At 51.8% G+C, this 27,755-nt stretch overlaps 2 protein-coding genes across 8 annotated transcripts; one reads left to right on the forward strand and one right to left on the reverse strand.

Annotated features, from left to right (window-relative positions):
- Positions 1–208: 208 nt before the first annotated feature.
- LOC310851958 (uncharacterized protein) lies at positions 209–17,097 on the reverse strand. The gene is made up of 6 exons (XM_083754634.1): positions 16,836–17,097; positions 13,808–14,447; positions 5,991–6,132; positions 5,086–5,298; positions 3,659–3,796; positions 209–3,571 (listed from the first exon to the last, which is right to left on the reverse strand). The coding sequence occupies exons 2-6, from the start codon at positions 14,397–14,399 to the stop codon at positions 2,446–2,448; spliced, it is 2,211 nt and encodes a 736-aa protein (XP_083610760.1). The 5' UTR covers positions 14,400–14,447; positions 16,836–17,097; the 3' UTR covers positions 209–2,445.
- Positions 17,098–20,116: 3,019 nt separating this feature from the next.
- On the forward strand, positions 20,117–27,690 carry AGRP (agouti related neuropeptide). 7 transcript variants are annotated; one of them, XM_083754671.1, is made up of 4 exons: positions 20,117–20,196; positions 25,353–25,531; positions 26,535–26,617; positions 27,412–27,690. In XM_083754671.1, exons 2-4 carry the CDS (start codon positions 25,360–25,362, stop codon positions 27,601–27,603), a joined length of 447 nt encoding a protein of 148 aa, XP_083610797.1. In that variant the 5' UTR covers positions 20,117–20,196; positions 25,353–25,359; the 3' UTR covers positions 27,604–27,690. The 7 variants fall into 7 exon arrangements, with proteins under 7 accessions (XP_083610797.1, XP_083610794.1, XP_083610798.1 ...); XM_083754668.1 differs by lacking the exon at positions 20,117–20,196 and adding an exon at positions 20,253–20,380; XM_083754672.1 differs by lacking the exon at positions 20,117–20,196 and adding an exon at positions 21,350–21,414.
- The last annotated feature ends 65 nt before the right edge of the window (positions 27,691–27,755 follow it).

The following is a 27,755-nucleotide window of genomic DNA, read 5'->3' on the forward strand; positions in this document are numbered from 1 at the left end:
GCAAGGTGTGGAATTGCCGCCTCCATCACTGTCCTTTGTCCTATTCAGAGGCACAAACTCCCCTGTGGCAGCAGCAAGGTTGAAGGTGGAAAACAGCCACAGGGGCCCCTCTAAAAGGCAGGATTGAAGTGGGATCCTCCTCCTGCTGCTCACACCCATCCCCACCCAACGTTCCCCAGAGGGAGGAAACACACAGGCGGCTCCAGAGTCCAGCACAGCCATTTTATTGGACTCCACTTGCTGCCTTAGATCCAGTCAGTGCACTTGATACAGAACCCAGCGGGAGCTCAGCAATCAAATCCCCAATTCATTTCTTGCCAGCAAGAAAGAAGGATGATAATAATAATAATAATAACAATAACAACATAATAATAGTACACAGAAAGCTTATTTTCCTGGAAGAGTTTCAGAGAGAAGATGGAGGTTTTGGTGTAGGGCATAAATGGGGAGGCGGGTGAGGATTGGCAGCACTTCAAGGGGGAAGGAGGGAGGAACGCAATGGGGAGGGGGGTGTATGTGATGCAGACACACACGCGCGCACACACACAGAAGTCCCTCCCAGCATGGCCAGGAGCCATCCTCTGTGGTGGCATCCTCCTCCTTTGGCCCTCCTTCATCCAGCCCACCCGAACTGGCAAAGTCCTTCAGGAGGACAGAAGAAAAAGAAGGGAAGGGAAGTAGGGGCAACATTACTGGTAAACGGGGGGGGGGGGAGGAACAGGCAGGGAGAAGAGCATGGCTAGTTGACTCCTAAAAAGTGCATTTGCTGCCCAGGGAAATCCCTGGGCTTGCGGGGGAAAGGGATACAGAGCCTTCTCTATGTTACATTAAAATAGACTATTCTTAAAAAATATTTCAATTGCTATAAAAACCTCACCTCTTCAGGCTTGGCAGAGCTGGGATGCTTTGGAAGAGAAATACATGCGGCTCCTCGGGAAGCGGTCCAGGGGGGACTGGCCAGAAAGAGGCAGGCAGCTCACAGCCAGATGCAGGGGCTCCTTCCAATGCACAGGCCAGCAGGGACTCAAACCAAGCAGCTAGTCCATAAGGGGCAGGGCGAAAACAACATGGATAGTGCTAAAGGAGAGGGATGCCTTCATAAAGGCAAAGCAAGAGCCCCATCAGCACCCCTTCTGGACCCACACCCAGCAGCTAGGAAAGACCAAGAGGGAGGCGCTCTCAGCCCTGCCATAGGTGCAGTGCCACAACCTCAGTCACCTGGCCCATAGGAGAGGTGGTGACATCAGTAGCCGCTTTTGGCATTGGTGCTCAGGAGTTGTCCTACCCCACAGGGGGTGGGTGTGTCTAATTTTGACCCCAGATTAGTGCTTGATCTGCACCTCCCTGCAGCCTGGCTCTGATTCCAGCTAGACTGGGAGGTGATGGGGTAGGAAGAGGCGGCCTCGGCCAGCCAACACTGTTGGACTCCTAGCCCAGGGAGGAGAAGAGGCAGACAGGGGCCTTCCCAGGGCACCTGGAGAGGAGCTTGAGTCCAGGCCTGGGTCTGCTGCCCCTTTGCAACCACAAAGCTTGCCACGTCAGCTTAAAGCAAAGGCAGCCACTAGCAAATGCAGGCCAAAGTTGGCTTTTTGGTCCCTCCCTGGCAGGAAAGGGGAAACAGCATCCGGGAGCTCAGCTCAAACAGTCACAATCTGGGATGCCTCGACAGACACAGCCAAGCAGCAGTTAGTGGCCGGGGCTTGGAAGCAGAGCGAAGGTGGCCGGGAGCAACGTGGCTTCCATCTGAGTTGGCCTTAGGGGCAAGAAGCTGACCTGTTTAGGACAAGTAAACCTGCAGGGACCCACGTGGCAAGACTCACATGGGGAGCCTTGCTGGGGTGGTGGGAGAGAAAGGTTGTCCTTTGGCCACTGTAAAGGAGGTTGAAAGAATCTCCACCCACAACGCCTCTGTCAGCTTTAGGACCAGGGACATCCCTTTTGCCTCTACGACAGGCACCCTTGGCCTTTAGCAGGGGGGCATAGGAGGAAACAGGCCTCCATAGCCCCACTGGCCTCTCTCCAGCTGAGCTGCCCCAGAGCTCCCAGCAGAACTGGAACTGCCGATTTGCTGTTGAGAAGCTCTGGTCACACAAACACCCACACCCTCATCTTGGGTGGAGATTTAGGTTCAGCATGCAGTGAACTAAGGGGGTGGGTGGGGGCTGTGGCCTTTGGACAGCATCAGCTGGGACAAGGGGGGAGAGGGAGAGGAGCAGCCATTTGGTTCACCCGATTCAAGCAGATATACAGAGCGAGAGTCTAAATGCAATTCTCAGGCAGGCAGGCAGGCGGGTGGGCAGGATGGTGGCAGCCATTCACTGGGAGCAGAGGATGATGGGAATGGAGCGACCCGAGGCCCTCTGGCTGGGGGCCTTGCCCTTTCCACCAATGCCGCCATCCCCCTCCTCGGCCCACATCCCTCTCTTTCAGATGCAGACGCACGGCTCAGATGACGTGGCAACAGTTGAACTGTCCCAGAGAGAGGAGGCTCTCCTTGGAGGCGGGCCGCATCCGGAACGCGAGGGCCTTCTCGCAGAGTGGGAACTGCAAGATCCGGTCCTTCAGGTTGGCGTTCTTGCCCTTGGCAGGGTCCAGCTTGATCACGTCTGCCAGGCCCTCACAGCCACTGCCGTTCCGGTGGCCGTCCTGCTTCGGCCTCTGGGCTGGTCCCATCTCAGGGCTTTTTCGGAACTGGCCTTCCGGGTCTGAGGCTGGGCTCATCTCAGCAGCTCTCTGGCCACAGCTGCCCCGAGCCAGAGTCTCATCGTCATTCCGTGGCCCGTGCTCTTTCCTCAAAAGTCTTTCTTCCTCCCCCTCCCCAGCGCCTCCTTTCCCTGGGGGGGTGTTGTTGTTCGCCTCTTCCTCCTTCCCTGTGGGCTGCTCCCTTCTGCCCACTGCCTCCAAGATGGCACTGCCCTTCTTCTTCTCCTCACCGCCCATCCAAGAACTGCCTCTTGGGCCTCCTTCTGCTGGCATTTCTGGGCCCACCACCTGTGGCAGGCAGAGGCTGCTGCCCACCTGAGCGCCCGTGCCTTCCTCCCGTTCGCCTTGCGGGCATGGAGGCCTCTGTGGCACTGCCAGGGAGAGGCCACCCTCAGGCCCTTGAGGCTCCGGGCCGCCGCGGGCCTTGGGGAATCCTAGGCCGAGAGCCTTCCCTGTTTTGTTGTGGGACGCAAGACTCCGGCAGAAGAGCAAGGAAGCCTTGGCACTCTGGAAGTCACTCATCTGCTCCTGGTTCAGGGAAGACGTCCTCCTGCGGAACAGGCCAGGCTTCCCCTCTTCTTCTTCCTCCTCCTCCTCTTCCTCCTCCGAAATCTGCTGCAGGGCGGGGGTGCTCTTGGCAATGGGGGTCTCGATGAGTGAGGGCCGGATCAGGGCTCTGATGGGCTGCCCGCACCCATGGAAGCTGGAAGGTGACTCGTCCTCCCCCAGTGCAGAGAAGGACAGAAGGGACTTCCCAGAATGCTCTGCAAAGGCCTCCAGGGCACTCTTGGTTGTGGGCAGTGGCTGAGGGCTTTTGCCTGCGGTGGGCAGCGGTAGGCCGGGGTCCCCCACGGCGCTGAAGGAGCTCCTGAGAGAAAGAGGCGAAAGGGAAGATGCTCAGAAAGCTGTGATAATGGTCAAAGCAAACCCTGGCCCCAAGGAGCCCAAGACTTGCCTGCTCTGGACGTGCTGCGCCAGGTTGTAGGCCAGGCTGGCTCCAGGACTCTGCTTCTCCTGCTTCTCCCGCAGGATTCTCTCAGCCAGCAGGAAGTAGGTGGCAGTCACATGGTTGTAGCGGTTGGCCTCCAGGGCTCTGTGCACAAGGGACGCAAGGGACAGAAGTCAAGAGGACCCTTGGAGGACCCTGCAAGGGGCATGTAGTGGTGATACAAAGGCAAAGGAGGTGGGGAGGGGGAAGCAGCCTCAACTCCAGGAAGGATGAAAGAGGCAAGATGCCCAAAGCCTCTCCTGGCAGAAAACCCCCAATGCTCAGAGGGCACTCACTGCCAACAGGCTTGTCTCAACCAATGAGATGCTTCTGGTCAAAGAGGACCAGCCTATCCCAGCCTGAGGCCCTCCAAGGTTTTGGACTACAACTCCCATCAGCCCCAGCCAGCACAGCAGTGCTGGAAGTGACAAGCACTGTTTTCATAAGAAACCAGAGGCATTTCTCCTGGGCATGGTCGGCCAATTGGTGTCAAGGAAGGATAGGACGTTTTTTATGTATGCTACCACAGCAGCAAGGATTCTTTTAGCAAAGTATTGGAAGACACAAGAACTACCCACACTGGAAGAATGGCAGTCGAAGGTGATTGACTACATGGGATTGGCGGAGATGACGGGCAGAATCCGTGACCAAGAAAAAGAGACGGTGGAAGAAGACTGGAAGAAATTTAAAGTATATCTTAAGAACTGTTGTAAAATTAATGAGTGCTAAAATGTCAAGGGAAAGGAGAAAATATAGAATTACAGCTGTAATTGACTAAGTATGAGAAGAAGCTAAAAAAAAAAGAAAATGAGCAATTAGTTAATTGGAGTGAGGGGTTGTTGAAGAAACTTTAAAACACGGATGCAGAAAAGGGGAGGTAAGGGGAAGTCTGTGAAGTAAGGTCTATGAAAAAGAGGTTTTGAAATTATACATGTTTATATGTTTTGTTTGTCTATGTATTGTGTGTTGTTTTGTTCTTTAATTTGTGTTGCAAAATCAATAAAAATTATTATAAAAAAAATGGAAGTGACAAGCACTGGCTGGGTCTGATGGGAACTATAGTCCAAATAATCTGAAAGGCCTCAGGCTAGCCAAAGCTGACCCAACCCAGGAACGAAGGCAGGTGGTTCCAGGACAGAAGTCCTCCACATGAGGAGGACCGCTGTGTCATGGCCGCTGAAACCTTCCTTATGACTCTTGAGGACAGCAGCCCACAGCATCTGGTGAGGGGTTAGGAAGGAGGACAGGGCTAGCCTGAGGGGGCAGCCCCCAAAGCACTTACTTCCGAGTAAGTCCTCTCTCCCTGCTCCCCACCACCACCACTTTCCTCCCAGCCAACCAGAGCCCCGTCAGATGGAAATTCAGATTCCTCCTCCCACCCTTGGGAGACTCACTCCTGGATGGTCTCTCGGTCCGCAATGTTGCCGCACATCATGGCTTGGATGATGATGCCGTGCTCTTCCTCCGAGACCCGCCTGTGCGATGTCAGCGGCAGGAGGGAGCGGCTGGCAGGGGAGGGGTCCACACCTTGCAGCCACGGGTGGCTCTCAATCTGCTCCAAGGAGGCCCTCTTCTGGGGGTCCCGCTGCAGCATCTGGGCGATCAGGCTGTCCAACAGAAGGGGTGGATGGGGGAGGGCAGAGTCACGCGGAGGCCCTCAGATATCACATCTTTTCCGCTCCCCTCCTGTGAAGCCCCACCCCACACAGATAGGCAGCAGCAGGCTGAACTCCCCACCGCAACCCATGGCAAGATCTCTTCCCACCCTATGTGTTCATGTGACTGTTGTCATTGCTGGTCTCTAAGTGGGGGAAGCCGGGTCCTACAGGGCCTGCTGCTGTCTGGAGCTCAGTCAGCCTTAACACCCCCCTCCTTCCCCACGGACAGAGGGAGCCTGGGACAAAGGGGGAAGAATGTGAAAGAGCACTGTGTCCCACCTCAGGCATGCCTGCCTGACCTCCCACACCATTCCCCACAGGGAGCAGGCCCAGTCCCGGGTGAGGGGGTGAGGACGGAAGGATCCAGAACCCTCATTCTTCCCCAACCTTATGCCCACTAGGGTCTACTCTACAACAACCATGCTGCTTTGGGCAGAGCCTGGAGGGCACAGGGTCAGCAAAGGGGCAGGGCTACAATCTGAGGCAGGTAACCCAGGTGCCTTCTCTCTGTCTGGAGGGGAGGAAGGAGGTGCAAGACCCGGTTGCCACACCTGGTGAGGGCAAGTGGGGTGGTGGAGGAACACCCTGCCTGCATGACAGGTGTGGGGGGAGTGAGTTGGGAGGGGGGGGTCTGGTCGTACTCTGCACACTCGGAGGAGACATGAGGGGGGGTCTCGTAGCGACAGTCCAGGATCATGGTCAGCGTCTCGCTGTCGTTGGCTTCCTGGAAAGGTGGGTGCCCACAGACCAGCATGTACAGGATGACTCCCAGGCTCCAGACATCTGGAGAAAGATAGAAAGCAGGAGAGGAACAGTGATCATTTGCCTGAAATAGAGAACCCCCCACACAAGCACTCCAACAAGTTATTGGCTTTCCACCACAGCAGCACTTTGTAAAACTAAGGCTGCTATGGAAAAGGCAGGTAGCCTCAATGCCACAGAACCATGAGAGGGATCAGACCCTCTCCCCAACCTCTACTGGATGTCTACACAGTGTCCTATGGAGAACCTGTGAGTGTCAGATTAGGACCTGGGAGTTCCAGGCTCAAACCCCCACTCAGCCACGAAGCTCCCTTGGTGACCTTGGGCCAGTCCCTCACTCTCAGCCTAAACTACCTCAGAGGGTTGTTGTGATGACAGAATTCGGAAAAGGAAAAGCAAGTACACCGCCATGAGCTCCTGGAGGGAAGAAGGTGGGGGATAAATGCCGTAAATGCAGGTGAACACTCCCAAAGTTCACCAGCCCACCTCAGTTCCACAGCCCTGAACCAAAACCTTCCAACTTTTCTTTGATTTTCTCTCTGAGATCAAGCTCAAGCAACAAGCGGCATTAATTGCAAGCATTTGATGAGCTGCATGGGGCCTTATAGGGTGGGACCAGCACTTTGAACTTGGCCTTGCAGCAGCTTGGCAGGCAGTGCAAATCCCACAAGCAAGGCGTTTTATGCTAGGGGGTCATTTGCCCCCACAAGCCCCCTGGCTGCCAATGTCTGCACCAGCTGCAGCCTCCAGATCAGTCCCAAGGGTTGTCCTACTTACACCTCATCCTGTATAATGTATACCTTCCAGCTCAGGACTAAGATGAAAAAGGACCGGCACACCATAAGCAAAAAAAGCCTGTTATTTGCAAATCCCCCCAAAATGGGGGAAAGGGATGCCCAAGGACCTGGGCTGGCCTGGATTTGGGAGGGAGGGAGGTGCAGGGCCAAGGAAGATGAGAGGAGAAGGAAGCAGCAGTGAAATGTGTGGAGGAGGACAGGAAAAGGCTCCTTCCATCGCACTCTTGGCCTAAGAGCCAGAGCCCACCTTCCTGGCTGGATTCCAACTCCTCACCATCCGGCTGAATGGCTGGGATGCTGGCTGGAGGGAGGAAGAGCCCAACAATGTCTGGAAGGCCACAGATGATGTTGTCTCTTGCCCCCTGCCCCCAACTCAAGATCCACCAAGATGAGCCCTGGGTTTGGGTTCTCTGCAGACCAGAGCAAGTTGGACTCTCTCAGCAGGGCTGGACAAGGCAGGGAAAGAAGGCAGCCTGGAGAGGGGGGCGGGCAAAGCTCTTGGAGGCAGAGGAAAGGAGGGGACAGAGCACAGATGGCCCAAGAGATAAGCAGTGCGGTGGGGGCCTCAAATCCTTTGGAGCATAATCGGCTCAGGCAAGCTCTTGGCAAGAGCTGTTTCTTCCGCCTCCTGCTAGGCGCTTCTGCCCAAGTGGGTCAAAGGACCCCAAGGCCACCCAGGGGACCTTTCCAATTTTAAACTTGCATGCCCACCCAATATGCCTAAAGCTGCTGCGCATCCCACCCAGAAAGCCTGCAACTGCAGCAACCCTCTCCGTTGTTCTGGCTTTTAGGGGGCACTGCTATGCATTTAAATGACTCGGGGCACAGTTCATAACATGCATTTGCATCAAACTTCCAAATGCTACTTTATCAACACCTCCAGGAAACTATGATATGTGCCTGGGTCTCCCTAGCTCTGCACCCAGGTTTAAAAACTAGGGAGGGGGTGGTGGAAGGAACAGGAAATGTCAGGACCTGCTGCAAGAGAACTGAAACTCAGCCCCCCTCACAACACCCTTGACAGCACACTGCTATTAGGTGGATCCCACAGAAAGTGGGGGGTGATTGTCTACTGACAGTTGCAGGCAGGTCCAAGATCTGCGACGGATGTGCACAGAGGTAGGAGTGTTGCTGGGACACTCCCTGGTTTCAACAGAACAGGTTGCAGCAGTAGCACTGCCATGCTTTTAAAAGAGTCTTCTTACCTCCCTTTCCCAAATCAACAAGGAGTGAGACAGTAATGGGCAACAGTCTCTCTCTCTCTCTCTCTCTCTCTCTCTCTCTCTCGTGTGTGTGCGTGTGTGGCCAATGTCTGCTGAAATCTCAGGGTGGGGAGGTGGCTGTAATATTAAAAACCCCCACCCTCACTGTACAGCCTTCGGCTGTGGGGTGAGCCATCTCTCCTCCTACCAGCAGCATCTCAAGGGCACATGAAGGTCCTTGGAAAGCAAAGGCTTCTCCTCCTCAGGTTTTTATTATTGTATGGGGGTTTTTGTTTGTTTTTTAATGGTGAATGAATATTCACACAACTATCTGTGCATTCATTGCAACTATCATCATCATTCATTATTATCACCAACAAAACTGCTCCAGACATGGGGTCCCACTGGTGTCATCACAGGTGCTCATTGCCAGCACTGGGACTTGCTTTCTTTTGCAGAGCTGGGCCCTGGGGAGGAAAGGGCCCCTGCACTCAGCAGAGCCAGAGGTCACCCTTCAAAGCAGATGCCTGAGAGGCTACACATGGACACACCCACCCACTTACCCAGACTTCAGAGCCCTACAGCATAGCTATGATCTTTCCCATTCAGACCAGTGTGAAGGCTGGCTATCTGGCTAATTATTCCAGGAGCAGAATGTTGGCACATGCAAGGGAGATGCAGGCAGGGAGAGGGCTGCCCCTGGTACCCCAGAAGTAGTTCAGGACTAGGGAAGCTCCTCCTTGCAGTGAGGAAGGCAGCAGTGCAGGAAGGCAGCAGAGGAAGGGTGCTCTGGAATGCTGATGCAAGACTAAAACCGAATGCTTAGCAAAGAACGCGGCCTGCAAAAGCTGCCCCTGGGTGAGAGATAGCAAAATATTGTATGTGGCATGTTCCTCATGCTGCTTAGGGCATATCCACACTTCCTCCTTTTCCTGTGGTTTCCACACAGAAAAACCACTCTTTAGTGCTCAGTTGGAGCAAACAGCAACTCAGGTTTGCTCCAGATTGACATTTGCTCTGATGCAGACTTAAAGAATGGAAAGGAGTGGGACAAGGGGGAAACAGCTTGGACCCATGCTTTCTAAGCATGGGAGAAGCAGAAGTGTGGACGAGCCCATAAAGAGAGGGGCTTTGGGTGTGAGAGGCATGCGACTCCAGTGGCCTCCCCATCTCTACCACATGCTGTTCTTAACTGGCTAGGCTGCTTACAGCAAGTGGGTTCTCACAGTTATTCTCAACTCCCCGTCAGCGTGTGCTGACATTTGCAGTTGCCACATGGTGGGAATGAGGTGGACCTTGGACAGCCGACGGGGTGTGTGCATCCACCACTTGTTACTGCAAGCAACACTTGTTTGCCCACAAACTAATGACCCCATCAGTCAACCCAACTCCAGCCCATACCCCCCACCCTCCAGCAACGGGCTGGGGCCCCAGGACCAGCTGCAAGTCCCTTCAGTACAGGAAGCGAGGAAGCCACTTCTAAAAGGGGATACTGACAAGGGGCAAGGTGTCAATCTGTCTCACTTTCACACACATACACTGAGCTAGAACACAGGGACTCCAGGAAAAAAGCCCCTACCCCCTCCAGTTGCTGAGAACTGTGGAGCCAGGCCTTGCTTTGGCCACACATTTGCCTCAGTTTGACAGCTTGGCTGTGAAGAAAAACGAGAGGTTATCTCAGGCTCCTACACAGCCAGCTTTAAGAGACAGGAAGCAGGAAGCAGACTGCCAGCACAGAAGAGCAGCCTCTGCTCCAAGGGTGCTTATAAATAGCAGCCGAAGGGGTGCTGCTATGCAGTCAAGGCCCTCATTGCTGCAGGTGGCCAGGAGGGGGAGCAGCAGGGAGGAGAAATCAGCCACTGGGGGACTTGAAGGTGGGGTGATGCAGGCACAGGGGGCAGGGGCAGAGAAGAACACCAGCTGTTCTGAAACAGAGCATATTCCTTCTAAGGATCAGAGCAGCAAGTTGCTGTTCACGGGTAGCTGGGATCCCCACAGTCAGGGGCGTAAAGAAAGGTCTCAGCTGCCAGGAGGGCTTGCAGCTGTCTGTAACGTAGGCAGGGCCCTCAACTAAAGGGTGGAAGAAGGAGGAAGTGGATGCAAATCTGCAACGTTCTCAGAACAGGCACATGGCCTCAAAGGTGCAGGATGCTACAATTTCAGCTTTTGGTTCCTCTTGGAACTTTGCGTTGAGATTTGCATATGGTTGAAGAGGCAACAGGTGCTGCTCACACAGACATTAACCCCACTGCCTTCATGTTGTCATATCTGGTAAGTTTATGTGCAATGTGGCCAGCAAAACCAACACACACACACACTTCACAAACACCGCCTGCAAAGCCCAGGGCAAGGCCATGAGCTCCCCTGGAGGCAGTAGGGTGAAACCTAGAGCATCTTGCACTGGCTCAGCTCCAAATAGCACAATAGGCTCAATGAGAGAAGCAGCTCCATTCAGCTCCAGTCCTGTTCTCACTGGGCCAGTCTTCCCATTAGGCAGAGCGAGTGGGGCCCCAGCTGCAGCAGCAGCTCCCTGGCTCTTCCACCTGAGGCCTCCGTTTTTGCCAATCCCCTTTGGGTGGCATCCAGACAGAGCTCTCTGTGCACCCTTGTAAGCTAGCTCTAGCTCTGCTGCCCTCCTGCGCAGTGGAGAACAGGTGGAAGGAAGAGTCGGCTACTGCCGCTCTGATCAGCTCCTGTGTGTGGCATGGGAGGGTGCCAGAGGCAGCAGGGTGTCTTGGGCCACCAACTCTATGGTTCTTGATGTCCTCTTTCAAACCTAAACCAAGTGTAGCTCAATGGCTCAGTTGCCCCATTTGAGGAGACAAGCACAGCAGGAACCCACCATGGAGTCCTTCTCAAGCCTTTTAGGGATCCCACTGGCCTCAAGCTGCTGGATGAACTCTCTTGCAGACTAGGAAGCTGTCACCTTTCACAGTTTAGGGTCTGCCTAGGCAGAGGGCTTCCTTTGTACACTGCAGGATGGGGATGCGCACTGCTCAACAAGCATCTTTTTGTTTCACGCACGGTAGAAATGTTAGGGTGAGGACAGGGAAATAAGCTTCCCAAAGCTGCAGAAACCTTTCTAATTTTCCAGCCCATTCTCAAGGCTTCTGGCCTCCTGGTCAGTGGACTTTTGGACCAGTTTGGCAAGCTGCAGAAATGGCTGGCTCTCATACGCACACAGCTCGTTATTCCCAGAGCCTGAAAGAGCCATCCCAGGCTGTCTGAAGTAGTGGCCATTCTCCTCCTCATGGCTCCGGGACCATTGAAAAAACAAAACACTCTGCTGGGCAGGCAGGAAATCCCACCCATTTCCCTCTGACCTCACCTCTTCCTTCCCAGAGCACCATTTCTCACTTCCCAGGTCAAGCAGCTGCCTTGAAAAGAGGAGGGGGGCAGGAAGGATGGAGCAAAGGAAGCAGGCGAGGGTGCTCAGGCCCTCTGGCAACAACTGTCTATGAAAGGCTGCAAAATGCCAACAATCCAGCCCTGTTCAAGGAGTGGGAGAGGCAGTCAGAACAGCAGTCTCTCTCACCCCCTCTCTTTCTAGAAGCAGCTAATCCAACCCCCCTCCCCTCCGCAATTTACTGAACAGCACCGCAGGAATGGTAAGAGAAAACCAAGCAAATGCCACAGGTGACTCACAGGGCTCCCTACAAACTCTCTCTCTCTCTCTCTCTCTCTCTCTGTTCTGCTCCAGGCTACCAGGGTGCCCTGCATGCCAAGGATCAGCATGGCATGAAAAGGGCAGTGGCTAATGGGGCAAGGCCACCAGCAGACTAAGGGTCAGCTGAGCAACAGGGTGTGAGGCCTAAGAGGCCTGAGTGCCCTGTGCTGTGCAGCCCATGCTCCGGGTCACAGGAGGGTGCTGCTGTGGGGATGCCAGCCGGGAGAAGCCACAGTCTGGAGGCAGGCTCTGCACCTGTCAACAAGCTCTGCTCTTTCCTGCTAGCAGCCGCAACCAAAAGGTCTAAGGAGGCAAGCAAAGAGACATATACACACACACACAAACCTCCCTCGCACACACCACATCCTGCCTTGCCCAGGCCTCTTCTCTAGCTCAGGCAGTCTTTGGAGGTGGGGAGGGGGACTGGCCAGGCACACAACTCACACTAGACATTTATTCCTGGCTGGGCCCTCACTCGCCTCCTCTCTTGCAATCCTACGGAAGCAGTCACCAGATATTGGGGAACCTGAGTCAAGATACCTGTTGCCAACATGAGACTCAAGCCAAGTTGGAGGGCTCAGAAAAGAACAGGGTGGGTGAGCGATTACTTCCTTCAGCAGCCCCCCCCCCATGCCTGCCCCCACCCTTTAAGGGAAAAGGCCACAACACCCAACCATCCTGGGCCTACATTGTAGACTGTCATCATTTTATTTCCTTTGGCTCTGGGGGTTGGAGATTTTTGAGAATCAGGAAATGACCTGAATTTTTGCAAGACTGATCATTATTCAGTATTCATAGATTCATTCTGGATGGTATTGCATCATGCACCATAGTGAAAATCCTTTTTTTTTAAATGGGGAAGAGGGTTCTGTTTGTTCTCTGTTTTGAAATAATCCATACCTTCTCCTCTAAATGTATTTACAGAGATTGAATTAACCACCAAACTGGTGACAATATGGCAGAAAGTTCTATCCTCCTAACCTTTATCTGTTGCCCATATTTTGAAGAGGAGGCTGACTGCCCTTTTCAAAATCTGGGGAGGGCAGCACAAGTTCTCCTATTACAACTTGCAGATATACTACAAATGTTGCTGCGTTGTTGTTCCACTGTGGAGTCCGTGTGTGCAATGCCACATTTAGAGAATACAGTATATTTATGTCCTACACAAACACAACTACTGACATTGGATTAAACTCCACCCTAATATGTCAAAGGCTCATGATAATCCAAGGCTGAAATATGAGCCCTGCTGGATCACACCAAAGGGCCATTTCATGAGCTTGGCCTCTTGCTTTCTCTGTCAAATCCACAAGGAGGACATGAAGGCCTCCCTCTGTTGTGGCATAGCTCCAGCCTCTGGTATCAGATGTTTTGGACTACAACTCCCATCAACCCCAGCCAGCATGGCCAATGACCAGGGATGATGGATCCTTTAGCCCAAAACATACAAGAGGGCAGGTTGGCAAGCCAGAGAAGGCTGGATAGCTCAGTTGGTTAGAGCATGGTGCTGGTAACACCAAGGCTGCAGGTTCAATTTCCGTATGGAAGAGCTGCATATTCCTGCACTGCAGGGGGTTGGACTACATAATCCTCAGAGTCCCTTCCAACTCTACAATTCTTCTAGGCCTTTAATGATGTTATCTGGTCTCCCCGAAGGACCAAGGCTTTTGTGTGGCAAGCCCTGTCCTGTGAAACCCCACACCTGGGGAAGCGTGGCAGAAACTGTCCCTGCTTTCTCTCCGACGTCTTTTGATAACTGCATAGCTGGGGCAGGCCTTCCGAATACGCGGTTTTCTTTTAACCACCCAGCATTCACCAATGCTTTTAATTATGTTTTATACATATTTATAGACTGTTTTGTGTATTTTACATGCCGTAAGCCGCCTTGCTATTTTTTTCGAAAGAGCAGATTATCCAGTTTCAAATAAAATAATAAATAAGGTGCAGTAGGTCTCAGAATGTCCCTGTCCACCTCTTGCCAAATCTTCCCCCTTTGAAAGGACATCAGAGCCCCCACCCCCAGCTCTTACCGACAGCAGGGGCATCGTACTCGTCCCCCAGCAGGATCTCCGGGGCAGAGTAGGCCAAGGAGCCGCAGCTGGTGGTTAGCATCGTGCCTGGCTGGAAGCAGTTGCTGAAGCCAAAGTCCGTGAGCTTCACCACGCCCTGCTCTTGGAAGAAGACCACGTTCTCGGGCTTGAGGTCCCGGTGGACCACGTGGAGGCGGTGGCAGTAGGAGATGGCGTGGACAATCTGGGCGAAGTAGTGCTTGGCCTTCTCCTCCCCCAGGCCTCCCTCATGCTGCATGATGTGGTCGAACATATCCCCGCCGTCGCCCAGCTCTAGGATGAGGTAGAGCTTGGCGTGGGTGTCGATGACCTCATACAGGCGGACCACATTGGGGTGCTGCACCAGCTTCATGCAGCGGACCTCCTGCAGGAGGTGAGCGGCCGCCCCACCATCCAGCTTGCTCTTGTCGATCACCTTGACGGCCACCCGCTCCCCCGTGAAGACATGCCGGGCCAGCTTCACCACTGCAAAGTGGCCCTTGCCCAAAGTGCGCTCCAGGTCATAGAGGCCAGCAATCTTCCCTTCCGAAAATGCCCGGGCGCCAGCAGCCATGTCCACAACAGCCTCCGCCTCACAGGGGTCTCGGCATGGAGGTGGGGGCTGCAAAGAGAAGGCGCAGAGTGAATGGAGGGAGGGGTAGCTTTCTCTATGGCCCTCTTCAAGCACCTGACATGGGAGGGAAAGGCTTTTAGGAATTTTGGGGCTGCAAGCTTATCCTAAAGGAGCCCTGGCCCAGAGGACTCGTGCAAGCAAGCCAAGCCTTACAGGTTCCTTATGAATCTGCACATTTCTACTCGAATTGGCATTGGCACCTTTCAGCTGAAAAGCCTAGTGGCAGCGAGAGGGACAGCAAAAGCCAAGCCCTGGCCTTCATCTGAGGGGCTGATACAGCTTCCTCAGACTGTTTCGGTGATGCCACTGCCCCACCTCGATACATTCTTTGATGACAGCCCTGCCACACAGAAAGGCTAATGCTCACCAAAGTTAAAAAAGGAATACGTATGTCAGTAAGAAAAAGTACTGATTTTAAGATGTTTCCCACGGATACTTTACATACATTTCCTCAACAATGAGGCTAATCCAGCTGCTAACCCATATTAAGGGGGCTGCCAGATGGTCAGTATTTTGCAGGAGACACCCAAGTACAAACCAGAAAGCTAAGTTTGCGTAAGGAAAGAGAATTCAAGAGCTCTGTCGCCTGAGCACAACAAACGCTTTCTGTGGTTTGGAAAGTGACGGGGGGGGATGCACTTTAAAGCTGGGGGAGGACAAATGATCAATGGGAAGCTGTTTTTAAACTCCTCAAGAAAACCAGGGTTAGAGGATGATGAACTGACTGGAGACAAACCCATTGTGTAAAATTTGTGCAGGAAATCACAAAGAAAGCCTACTAAATGGGTCACCTAAAAGGGCCCCAATTGACAGCTAAAGGGTGTTCCTCACTGTCTCAACCAGGCCTTGCAACACTTGGTTGATCTCATTTAGTGTTCCTGGCTCCCCCACCATCACTAAAGCAATATCCTTATTAAAAAAGCATAAAAATAAAATATTTATATACCACTGTATCATGAGAAAAATCAAAGCAGTTTACAATAATATCTCTACAGAACTGAAACAAAATTTAGAATCGGAGACCAGGTATTTATTATGGAAAGAGGTGCTCTTAATAGCCTGCAAATGCAACCTGGCATCACAGGAAACTTTTCAGCAGGCATTTAAAAGCTGGAGCCAAAGGGCACCAGCAGAATCTCTCCTGGCAGAGCCTGGCACTCCAGACTTTATTTCACTTGCTGTCAGATAAGCCTCACCAATTCAGGAGATGCCAACAACATGCCTGCAAATGATGCCAGGGAGCTGGGATCGGAGGGCTCAGGACGTCCCTGGAGTACCCTGGCCTTATGTTGTGCAGGGCTTCAAAAGTTAACACAAGGGCCTGAACCCAGCTGGGCAGGAACTGGGCAGCCATCACAGGGTCCTTCTTGCAAGCAGCAGCCATGACAAGATGGGAGAGAGAGCAAAGCCTGGGGAGTCGTTCGGGGATTTGCACCCGATTGGGGTTTCTCTTCTCCTTTTTCCAGGCCGGCTTCCCTCGGCCTTGGCGCAGCCACCCCGTCTCTAAAGAAGATAGAAATTAAATCCACCCCCCGCCCGCAAGGAGGCCTAAGAGCAGCTGGCTTTTAATCAGGCGGGGACGGACCCATTCCAAGCTCGGAAAGGGGGGTCCCGGCGCTACTGTGCGTCCCCGGCCAAGGTCTAACCCGCCGGCGACACCAGGCTCCTGCACCCTAACCAAGTGATTTGGGCAAGGGGCTGTTTGAATAAGAAGATTGCGGGGGGCGGACACTAGTCTTTCTCTTGCAAGTGGATTTTTATTTTTATCTCTCCTGATTGGGGGAGGGAGGGAGAGGGTTGATCGGCTTGCGGAAGGTCCGCAGCATATCCAGGTCGCCTGGGGGAGCCGCTGCCCAGCACCCGGAGCCAGGGGGACCCCGATGGCCCGGCTCGCCTCCGGGCGCCCTAAATCTACTTGTGCCTGCTGCAGGACGATCATGCGGCGGGAGAAAAGCCGTGCGGGCGGGGGGAAGCTCTGGTGGGCCGTGGCGGGGATGGCGAGGGGGGCGCCTGCCCAGCGACGAGGAGCGGGACGGAGTTGCTGCCCACCCCCAGCTGCCAGGATGGGTCGTGCGCAGAGTGCCCCTGAGCGCGTGCAGAGTGCCCCCTTTCCCGAGGCGCCGCCCGGGGCTGAGTCGCTCTCGGAGCCCAAGTTTAGAAGTCCCCGCCGCCTCGGGGTAGTCGGTGCAAGGCGAGGGGCAGGCGGAGGCCGGCAAACAGAGAGGGGGCGCTGCTGCCACCGCTGCAGCTTCGGCCTGCTCCTGCTCCTGGTCGTGCTGAGGATCGGGGGGATCCGCAAGGGGCCGGAGCGATGGGCGTGGGGGGAGGGGTTCTACCCGGAGAGGCTTTGCTCCACAGGCCCTCGAAGCCACTCACCGGGCGGGCGACGCGGCTCTTCTTCCTGCTGCTGCTGCTACTGCAGCTGGTGCTCCTCGGGGCGGGCGGGAGTTCCGCGGGCGGCGGGTGACGTCAAGGAGCTCCGCGGAGGCTTCTTAAAGGGGCTCGAGACGCGAGGGGAGCCGAACCAGAGCAGCCGCGGAGCAAGAGAGCGGAAGGAAGAGGGAGGAGAGCAACAGCGGCCGCAGCGCCCCCGCTCCCGCGCGCGCATCTCTTCCTCGGGCTCCGCTCAGCTCGCCTGCCAGTTTGCAAACAGGCCCCGGGGCGGGCGGGGGGGGGGGTGAGGATCAACATCATCCCTCGTAGGAGGGCACGCAGATGGTTACAGGCGCTCAGGGCACCGCAAAGATGCAAAACCCTCCATCCCCAGTCCAGATGGGATTCGAGTTTCAAATGCGAATCGGCACATGCTCAGAGGCTTGGCAAAACCCTGTTTTGTCGATTTGTTGCGCCAACGTTTCAGAAACGTAGTAGAAGCCATTGGAGAGCGCTTGGTGCCCCAAGCAACACTTTTGGGGAGGGTCTCGCAAGGGGTCTTGCTTGTGGGTCTTCCCAGGCTCCCCGCGGGCCAATCGTGGGATGGGAAGGGGCTGATTTAGAGCGGCCTGCGGGGGGGGGGCTCTGGGGCCTTGGCATTGGGGCTAGACACAGGACCCCCTTGCTTAGATCCTGAGCGCCAGTTCCGAAAGTCCAGCCGAACCGAGAGCACCTCGGGCTTCCCTTATATTTGGGTTGCCTCCGTCCACCTTCCCCCATTCTGTAGTCCCAGGGAAAGGGAGGAAGGAGGGAGTCCCTGCAGCTACTGCTCCCCCCCCCCCAACACACATATTGTGGCCCTAATTTGAAGTGCAGATCCCAGGAGCTGCATTTTACCCTTCAGCAAAGTTGTCATCGGCGCATGTGCCACTACTGCTTGACGTGTACACACCTCCGCTTCACTGCCTCTTGTGTTTTCAAATGAGATGGCAGCTGGTTTGAGAGAAGGAGCACTTTATTTCCCAAGAAGCTGCATGATACTGATGGTTTGTGGCCAACAACCTCATGTGTGAGATTGCATGGATTCTACAAGTCCTCTTCCTCCCCAATGCAGTATTATGTATGATTATTCTAAAGACTTAGGTGGTATGGGAATGCATTCATCACAAGGGCAAAATAAAATCTGTATTTTTTTGATGTGGTTCATTATAAGAACTGGAGTCCGTGTTTACATGGTGGAAACTGTTACGAATGCAGAGAGGGAGGTGGGCAGGATCCGTCTACTTCCTTAAGTTAAACTTGGGAACTCTCTAGGTTTGGAGAGGGTTGGGCTGCCTCAGAGCTTCTCTGCCTGCAGTAGGCAAAATGTGACAAATGTGCTATCAATTCACAATCATATGAAAACAGAGATAGGACTATGACATAATATAAACTGAGGCTTCTATGATCTGGAATAAGCTAGACCACCTTTTGCTGATATGTGGTATGCCCTCAGGAGCAGAATTATAGCACCTGCCTTTCTATATATAATCAGTTACGCCTGACTTGATATACCCTGGAGCATGAGGACCTCACAAGTATCCTGGCTGCAGGCCTTGGTGTTGAAAAAAACACCCATCTCTTCCCATCAAGCCCCAAGATCCTCAACAGTGCCTCCTCCAAGTGCACCTTGATCTGAAGTGCAGAGGAGAGGGGCTGGGAGGGAGGGAGGAGACCCTTCTCAGCATTAGCCCCCACCCCTGTAATGGAACATTTTCCCTAGGGAAGAAACCAAAGCAGTGCAGGCCTTGTGATCCCAGCAACTCTTCCCAGTAGGTCTTGCTCCAATGAGGCAGTTGTGAGGACTGAAGGTCCCTGCTTTCCCACAGCTGCCTAAGTCCCCTCCTCTTCAGGGTATTTTCTAAGCATTTGGAGGCTGCGTCTGCACGCAACCAATTTCTCCTCTGCCTTCTTCATTTCTCTGAGTGTTCTGGGATACCCGGGGAGCCAGCAGCAGGAGGGGGAGATTCCCTGGACTCTTCAGCAGCCTGCCTCATCTCCATCTCCTGGCCCTCCACCTCTCTAGCCTCTGAATCAGGACTGCTCTCTGCCACAGCTTCTTCCTCCTGCTCACTAAACCCTGTTGCCTCTTCAGCTTCTGACACCTCCTGCTCCCCGTCTGCTCCTCCCTCTGGTCACTAATCATCAACCTGCCACTAATCCCCTTGCTCTGACCTTCTTCCCCTAGGGCAGGGGTAGGCAACCTAAGGCCTGTGGGCTGGATGCGGCCCAATCGCCTTCTCAATCCGGCCTGTGGATGGTCTGGGAATCAGCGTGGTTTTTATATGAGTAGAATGTGTCCTTTTATTTAAAATGCATCTCTGGGTTATTTGTGGGGCATAGGAATTTGTTCATTTCCCCCCAAAAAATATAGTCCGGCCCACCACATGGTCTGAGGGATGGTGGCCTGGCCCATGGCTGAAAAAGGTTGCTGACCCCTGCCCTAGGGGTTCCCTTGGGGGTTCCCCAGCTGGTGCCTCCTAACACTCATCTGCATCCAGCCAGTCCATGACAACCTAGCACCTTTGCCTGGGCAGCACAACTCAGCACTGTCAAAGGTGCAATGGGGTGCAGGGAAGTGATTGTGATGTCTGGCATAGAGAGCTGATGGACTCACATTTGCTCCTCAGGTTAACTTTGCCACATTTTCTGCCCAGTTAGAGTGAATAAAATAAGTGTTCATTAGAAAAAGCAGTTGCAACCTGTTCTGTAAGGAAGAATTGTCTGAGTTGTGCAGGAGAACTAAACAAAATGTGGTTCCTGCTACTGCTCTAGACTGAACCCCTGGCAAAACTTCTTCCCGGCAGGGGTGGGTGAGAGCAACGAAAGGGGATGGAGAGGATCTTCCGCAGCTTGTATCAACTGCTGAGCCCCTCTTCTTCCTCCTGCATATAGTTTTGTCATCTTTCTCTCTCATACATTCTGCCTGTATTTCCTGCCTTCTGGGTCATTTCCTGGGCGAGTCAGTCTACTGAGGTAGCTTCATTCACCCCAATGTTCCCAAGGCAGAAAAAGCCAAGTGCTCCTGAAATATACTCGGAGTCCTGTAGTGATTTAATGCTCTTTATTGCAGCTTGTAAAACAGTGATTGAATTGCTCCCCAAACCCCAAAAGGCTTTTATATACATTATTTACACAATGAGTCCCATCTGATTGGCTGATTCTGCTTCCCTCCTGGAGCCTGATTGGTCTTTTCCTGCAAGCCAATCAGTTGTTGCATTCTAGGATCCTATTTGCCTATTGTTCTAGGATCCAAGCTTAGTAAATAACAGCTCCCCACCCCACTGAAGGGCCTTTCCTTCCGGTTTTCTCCCTCTAAATAAGGGTAAGCAACTTTTGGGGGGCCTGAGGGACTACAATGGTCTGCTGCCCCATAGCCACATCATGTCGGGTGGTCATGGCAAATGGATACCAGCCTACACGCACTTGCCACACATACAGCACCCTCATTCACGAAGATTGCTCTCTGGGTTCTCAGGCAGAGCAGGATCTGCTCTGAGCCACAACAGGTAACTTGGAGCTGCTACATCAAACCAGAGTGTGCCTCATGGAGCTGCTCCAGGAGTAAAGCCTGACTCTTAGGGAGGTAGTACAACTGGCACATCCATCTCCAGCACTCCAAGCACTCTGCCAGGAGAAATAAGACTGGTTTTGCTGAGTTGCTATTTTATTATAGGTATTGATTTTTTTTTTGTGGGGGGTGGTGGTGAAGGCCTCAAACACACTCATAAATAAATCTCCCCCTGATCAGAGCTGATGTGGAATTTCTGCAGGTGTGGTGATAGCTTCTTCTGTCCCAGGTGCCCAGGCTGCCATTCTGCCAGGCCCACTGAGTCCTGCAGGACAGGCCCCCTCAGCGCAGTTGCAAGAGAAGCCACCTGCGACCTTTGCCCACTTGTAGATTTAAGCTTCCAGGCATGGATCCCGGCTCTGAAAGACACCCTGTCTGGCAGTTCGTGCTAATATCATTTGCATGAAGCATGACCCAAAATGGGTCGGAGGAGCCCTGATCAGAGAGACCCCCAAACTAGAGCTCTCCTTGGCAACAAGAACCACTGGGATGAATGGAGCAAAGGCCAAGGCAGGAAGGGCAGGCACAAGTGCCTCCTTCTGCATTGCGGAAAAACTTTGATTGGTGCCTTTCCCCTCCCGACGGAAAGAGGGAGTTTGTGTTTGTCCCCTGACTCCCCCTTCCTCTCTCCTGTTTTCAGAAAAACATGCTTTGTTGACCACTTTGTCAGTCACTTTTGTTGCTATTTGGGGCTCATCCTTTCCTGGAATTGGCTGTACAGAACAGAGGAGGTTTCATTTAGCCCCTTCACATCATGGGCAAAACATACGCCTGAGGTTCCCCCTGCAGATTAAAAAGCTTTCAAAGCAATTGGGGTGGGGGGTGGGGCGTAAAGGAAGCTGCTGTCTGCACTATGATGCTTATAACTTCCCAGAATCCTCTTTGCCCTTTGGCTGGTTACTGGCTGAAAACAGTGGCTCGCAAACAGAACTGGCCCAGAGATATTTTGGTTCCTGATATAAAACTCTAAGGGTCGGTCCTCCCCAGACACACACCTCATGAGGCATGTTATTGGCCTCCCGATCATTGTCAACTTGACTTTTGTGTGCAGGAGATGTTTGCAGGGCTGGATAGAGCTGCCTCCTATCTGAGCAACTCTGCCTCCCTTACAGTAAGGCTGCCTCTCACCTTCACACAAAAGCCCTGAATGCAGAATAGTATGTTGTTTGCTGGGCTGTGCATAAACCTCTGTGGTTGCAGCTGTATTCAGAGGATGCTGAGGAACTCAGGCTGTTTCCCTGGACACCACAGCACCTGATCTGGACGGAGAACCTCCTTAAGCACCTTGTATTGGGGGCGGGGAGAGAGCAGGCTCTGTTGATCGTGTGCTCTTCCTACTGTGAGCCCCTCGCTTCCTGGAAATGTTTGTGTTGTTATCCCTTTATTGAATGTTGGGGGACACACATCAGCCAGGCATTTCTTCTGCAGATTGAAAAGCTTTCAGGGCAGTTTGGGGCTGCTTCCTTCATTAGGGCATTAATCTCTTCCCAGAATCCTCTTCTTCCTCCCAGACAAACAATCATTAATACAGAGGAGCTATAAGTGTTATGCAGCAGTGCCTATGTTCCTGCCTTTATTTGTCATTATGGGACATGGGCATAGCCATGATTTATTTTAAGGGGGGGCACTCTATGCTGAGGGAGGGGCCGAACTGAGTTATCTGTAATGTAATTGGTCAGTTAGTTACTTTTATTTTTTTAAATGTTTTTATTAAAGATTTTATTGGGTTACAAAAGTACACACAACATCTCTGCTTTCAGTTAATTGGAAGTGCACTTTTCATTCTCCTTTCTGCACAAACAATCATTAATGAGCTTTAGAAAACAGGGGGGTCCTCGGGGGACATTGGGCATGGGGGGCACAGAGCAGGGCTATAGTTGTTGCTGGGGTGGGGGCGGGGGGTGAGGAGAGGGTTTTTTCAAGGCTTTGGCCGTTTCCTGGAATATGAAGAGGGGATGATCAGGTATAAGAGTAATTTCCAAAGTTTTAAGCAAAGAAGCAATCCTATTTTTGCAGCCTGCGGTAACCAAAAATAGGGTTTGGGGCTGTGTGAAAGCCTAAATTTCCCTCCTGTCCGCATTGTGCTTTAGACTTGCTTTATTTGTATAATTTTATTTCCTTAAAGCTCTGCAGCGCTGGTCTTCAACTGGTAGGTCAGGACCCACAAGTGGGTTGTGACCTGATCCAAGGTGGGTTGCAACAGGAGCAGACATATGGTAAAATAATTGCTCCCTAAATGTATGTTTGGGTTAAAAGTGGGTCTTGGGTCTGAAGAGGTTTAAGATACCTGCTGTACAGACCTTGTGAGGAGGTGACCTCTGCTCCCTCATGGATGGCCCCCAATATTTTAAATATTTAATATGGGTGTTGTGTATTGAATCAAAGGATTTTATATCTGTATTATTATTGTCTGTATTGCATTAGGGTAAAGTAACTGCCTTTTGGTTCCAGAGGGTACAGCTACTATTGGTTCATTTAAGCTGCTGTATTTGGATCCTCTGTCTTATTGGTTGCCTCCAAAAGGCAGGACTGTGATTGCCTGATATTGTTCCCTCCAAAATGTATCCTTTCTAGCTTGTTCCCTGTCCCTATAAATGTAGCTCTCCCCTCCTCAAGTCTCAGTCTTGTTTGCTTTAATAAAGAAGTGTTACTAGAGAACTGTCTCCAGCATATTATGTCAAGAGAGCTGAAATCACAAACCCCACGTCACAACAATGGGCACCCCAATCAGATACACAAAGCTGGTCTGGGCTCTTAAATATCAACTTGGTTGTATGTGCCACTCAGAGGGGAACGGTGCTGGCTCCCTAAGGAAGGGGAAAGTTCCTCTTGTGGATCAGGAATTGGTTAAGTGTCACAATGCAGAGAGTAGAAATAAAGGAACAGTACTCTGAATGAAGAGATGCAGGAAATGGAGTCCTCCAAAGATTGATATTGCGACCTGTGTTTTTTCACGATCTAGAATTAGGGGTTAGCAGTGAGGTGGCCAAGTTTGCTGATGATACTAAATTGTTCAGTGTCGTTAAAAGAAAAAGAGATTGTGAAGAGTTCCAAAAAGACCTCTCCAAACGGAGTGAATAGGCAGTAAAATGACAAATGCAATTAAATGTAAATAACTTAAAACCATGCATGTTGGGATCATAATAAGGTCATATGAACTCTCATGGGATCTGAACCGGCAGTGACTGGCCAGGAACAAGACATTGGGATCATATTAGATATCTTGATAAATATTCTGAGCCAGTGTGCAGCAGCTGTGGAAAAAGACTAATTCCATGCTAGGGATCATTAGGAAAGGAATTGAAAATAAAACTGCCAATATCATAATCAAGGGTGTAATCTATGTTTGAAATACTGTGTACAGTACTGGTCACCTCACCTCAAAAAGGATATTGTAAAGCTGGAACAGGTTCAGAAAATGCAGCCAAAATGTTCAACGGGATGGAGCGACAGTCTTATGAACAAATGTTGTAGCATTTGAGACTTTTGGGGTTAGAGAAATGTCAAGTAAAAGGAGACATGACAGAAATGTGTAAAATTATGCCTGGCGTGGAGAAAGTAGCTAGAGAAATCATCATCATCATCATCATCATCAACAACAACAACAGAACTCATAACCATCCAATGAAGCTGAATGTTGGAAGATTAAGAATAGATAAAAGAAAGCAGTTCACCCATGGAACTCACTCCCACAGGAGGTAATGATGCCCACCAACTTGGATGGCTTTAGAAGAGAAGTCGACAAATTCATGTAGGAAGATAAGGCTATCAATGGCTACTAGCCATGACGGTTTTGCCTGCAGAGGCAGTAATGCTTTCAGTTGCTGCAAACCGCACAAGCAGCTTGGCCTGATCCAGCTTATCTTCTTATGAAGGAGCAAAATTCAGTCGTGCAGGAAGATGCACAAAGCGATGCTTCCACAGAAGCCCACCCACCCATTAGTTTGCAGTCATGTGGTCCAGTCAATTAATTACGTATGTGATTAATAAAAGCCCTTAGCCAACTTGCAGCTCCGCAGAGCCACAGCACTCGATCAGGATAACGGACGGACGGATGGCAAGAGTCAGGTACAGTAACTTTCTGCCTCTCCCACTCACTGAGTGTGAAATGTGCTGAGCAGCACATTCCACAGGATAGGGCCCAGAGAATATGTGTATGTGTGTATGTGTGTATGTGTGTGAGCACTTGTTGCTTTGCACAAAGAAAGTAGTATGTTCATCTCTCATTAAGCAGAGCAGCCCTTTGGTGGGGGCAGTGGGAGGGAGCCATAGAAGAGGGGCACACCTCTTTTGGGGTCTGCAGGGGGCTTGGATATTTCCACAGGGCTTTGTCCGCTGTGTAGCCATTTCAAGAAGACATCTCTGTACTGAGCTGCTCCAAAGGTTTGCGGGTGCCTGAATGCTGCCCTTGATAGATGAAACCAAGCCTCTCTTACATCCCCACTTAGCCATAGAACTTGCCAAGCTGTCCGCCCTCTCAGCCTAACCTACTTCACAGGATTGTTATGAGGGTTAATTGGGGAGATTGCTCTGAGCAAAGAAGGAAGAGGAGAAGATGATGGGCAGGCAGCTGGCTTGCTTGCTTGGAGGGAAGGGAAGCAGAATGCAGCGGGGGCTTCAAGCCTCGAGATGACTGTCCTGGGGTGCTCTCAGGCTTGAGAGACAAACCCCTTGCAAGGTCTCTCTTTGGTCTCTTTCAGAAAAGCCTGTGAGGGAGCCCAGCTCTACAAGCTGGGGAGCGGGGGCAAGGGGATACAGTGTGCATGGTGTGGCTTGTGTGATATGGACCCCCCAGAAAGGTTGGTGGTCTTTGCTGTCACCTGTGCTATTCCCAATTTAGGCCACCTCTCAGCCCAGCATCTCAGCCCTCTCCCTCCCCACCACCACTTGTTTCTTGCTTGGTTATCCAGGGAGACCATGTTGAGGATCCTGCTGCTGTCCTTAGGACTCCTGCAAGAAATCCCCACCACCCTGGCCTCTAACCCCAACCACAGCCGCCGTCTGGCCGAGCGGGGCCCCTCCATGCTGGACGAAGAAGGCCGCTCCAGCTACCCAGGGCTTCTGCAGGTGATCAAAGAGGGACCCCCAGGTCAGTTTCTTTCCTTTCCCCTCTGCCTGTCTCTGCAGCCTTTGTACATGCAACACAGCTCTAATGTAGTTGAGGGGCCCTGGGCAAGAAAACCCTCTTGTCTTCCGAGTGTGGAAAACTCATGAGTGCTTTCCCCTTCGCTGGGTGGTTTCCTTTGGCCTGACACTTTTGAGTTCCTGGATTAAGGCAGCGTGTATTGCAAGCCCTCTGCTGTGTTCATGTTACGTACCAGTTTCAAACCCAGTAAGGTCATTCCACCCTCAACCCCACGCCCTGCATTTCAAATAGCATCTGTGCATCATTATACAAGTTGTCGGCTGTCTGTCCACACAGGTGGGAAGACAGGGGTGCAGATGTCTTCATATGGATCAAAGCTGTTTCGGAGGGAAACACAGTATTTCTCAGGAAACTACAGGACAGTGTCGATTCTAGCTAATGGTAGCTTCCCAAGCCAGCAGCAGGAGTATAGGGAAGGAGGCCAAGAGCTCTCATGGACGGGCTCTTTACCCATCAAGCAAACCCAGATTCACAACTGATCTCATGCACGTAGTTAATTATTTTATAAATCACACTCTAACAAAAAGTTATCTGGGCAGCTCACGGAATAACAATACACCACAGCAATAACAATGACATTAAATGAAGTATTAAGACAAGGCCAGATAAGAGCAAAAGAGGCAAAGGGTGGTGGTACTCAGCTAAGTTTTACTCAAGAGTAGATGTACTGAAATCAATGGACCTAATTTAGTCATGTTCACTAGTTTTACAGAGGAAAATTTAGTTGAATAGCACTCAAAGAACACAAAATTTAACAAATCACCAAAGGCAAAACAATCTTATTAGCTAAATTATTATTTAAAAGGCTTGGGTTTTTGGTCACGGCTGAAAAGACATTTACATGGGCTCCAATTAGACACCTCTGGGGAGAATAGATCAGAAGTTGTGAACGGCAGCTTCGGGAAGGCAGTGAAGGAGCTTCCACACCTTTGTTTTTCTTTCACAGATTTTGAACACCTGGCTGCTCTGGAGATGCCAATTGCCCAAGATGACCTTGTGCTAGAAGCAAATGCAATGGAGCCACAGCAGGTAACTGAAACCCTCCTACAAGCTCCTTGACTGTGCTTGCATATCAGAAGTGTCCCTACACTGAGTCAGGCATTGCTCCATCTTGCCCAGGATCATGCAGTCACATTAGCAGTCATTCTGCAAGAGAGAAGCATCCCAGATCCCAAATGATTGAATCTGGGACCTTACCTGTCCAAGGTGTGTGTGATGGAGCTATGGGTCCTCCACCAACGCCATAGGACGAAGAGTTTATTTATTATTAAAAGTATTCTCTGCCCTTCCTCCAAAAGGAACATTTGGTACAATTGCATCCTGCAGCTCTGGATAATCCACCCCTCTTCCTTACACTGGTCAACCTTCCCAATTTGTGCCAGATCAATGTCATGATCAGAAAACATCCCATAATGATACCTGTAGAACAAACAACTCCAGGTGGACCAAGCCAATGAGGTGGCATTTCCCCATCCTCCTGAAATGTATGGATCCAGAAGCTCCTTCCAAGTAGGAGCAGGCTGAGGTTGTCATAACTTGTTTTATAGTCATACATGTATTCTAAGTCAAACCCTGAAGGAAGAGCAATCAGTCAGAGTCTTCGTCAGGTAGGCTGTTGACCAATATATGGGAAAGCAAGGTTTGGATTAATATACTGTGGCCAACAGGATGCTGCCAGGTTGCTTTCTGTGCAGCCTAGACCCAAGCCATAAATAGGTGGATGTGTGTGTTTTTCTTTTCAAATGTGTATCTTCAGGGCAGCAGAAGTGTTTCGTGCCAAGCACCTCTGATCTCTTCATTCCTTCCCGTTGCTCTCTTTGCAGATGTTGCTGACAGCCCTGCAAACCCAGGGAAGGGAAGAGCGTTCCCCTCGAAGATGTGTCCGCTTGCAGGAATCTTGTCTTGGGCACAAGCTCCCCTGCTGTGATCCATGTGCCACCTGCTACTGCCGCTTCTTCAATGCCAATTGCTTTTGCAAGAAATTTAGCAACACTTTCCCCTGTGGCAAGAACTAGCCTTCATCAGGGTGCCACTCCCTTATCTTATGTTAAAATGGGGGCCGATCTTTTTACCCATTTTAATAAAAAGGAGCGATGAAAACACGAGCTTCTCTTTCCTTACAAAAGAAAAACAGACAACCAAAAGCCTTGGTCACCTCAGCAGATGA

This window comes from Podarcis gaigeae (genome assembly GCF_964106915.1).
Source record: "Podarcis gaigeae genome assembly, chromosome: 8".
NCBI classification, from domain to species: Eukaryota; Metazoa; Chordata; class Lepidosauria; order Squamata; family Lacertidae; genus Podarcis; species Podarcis gaigeae.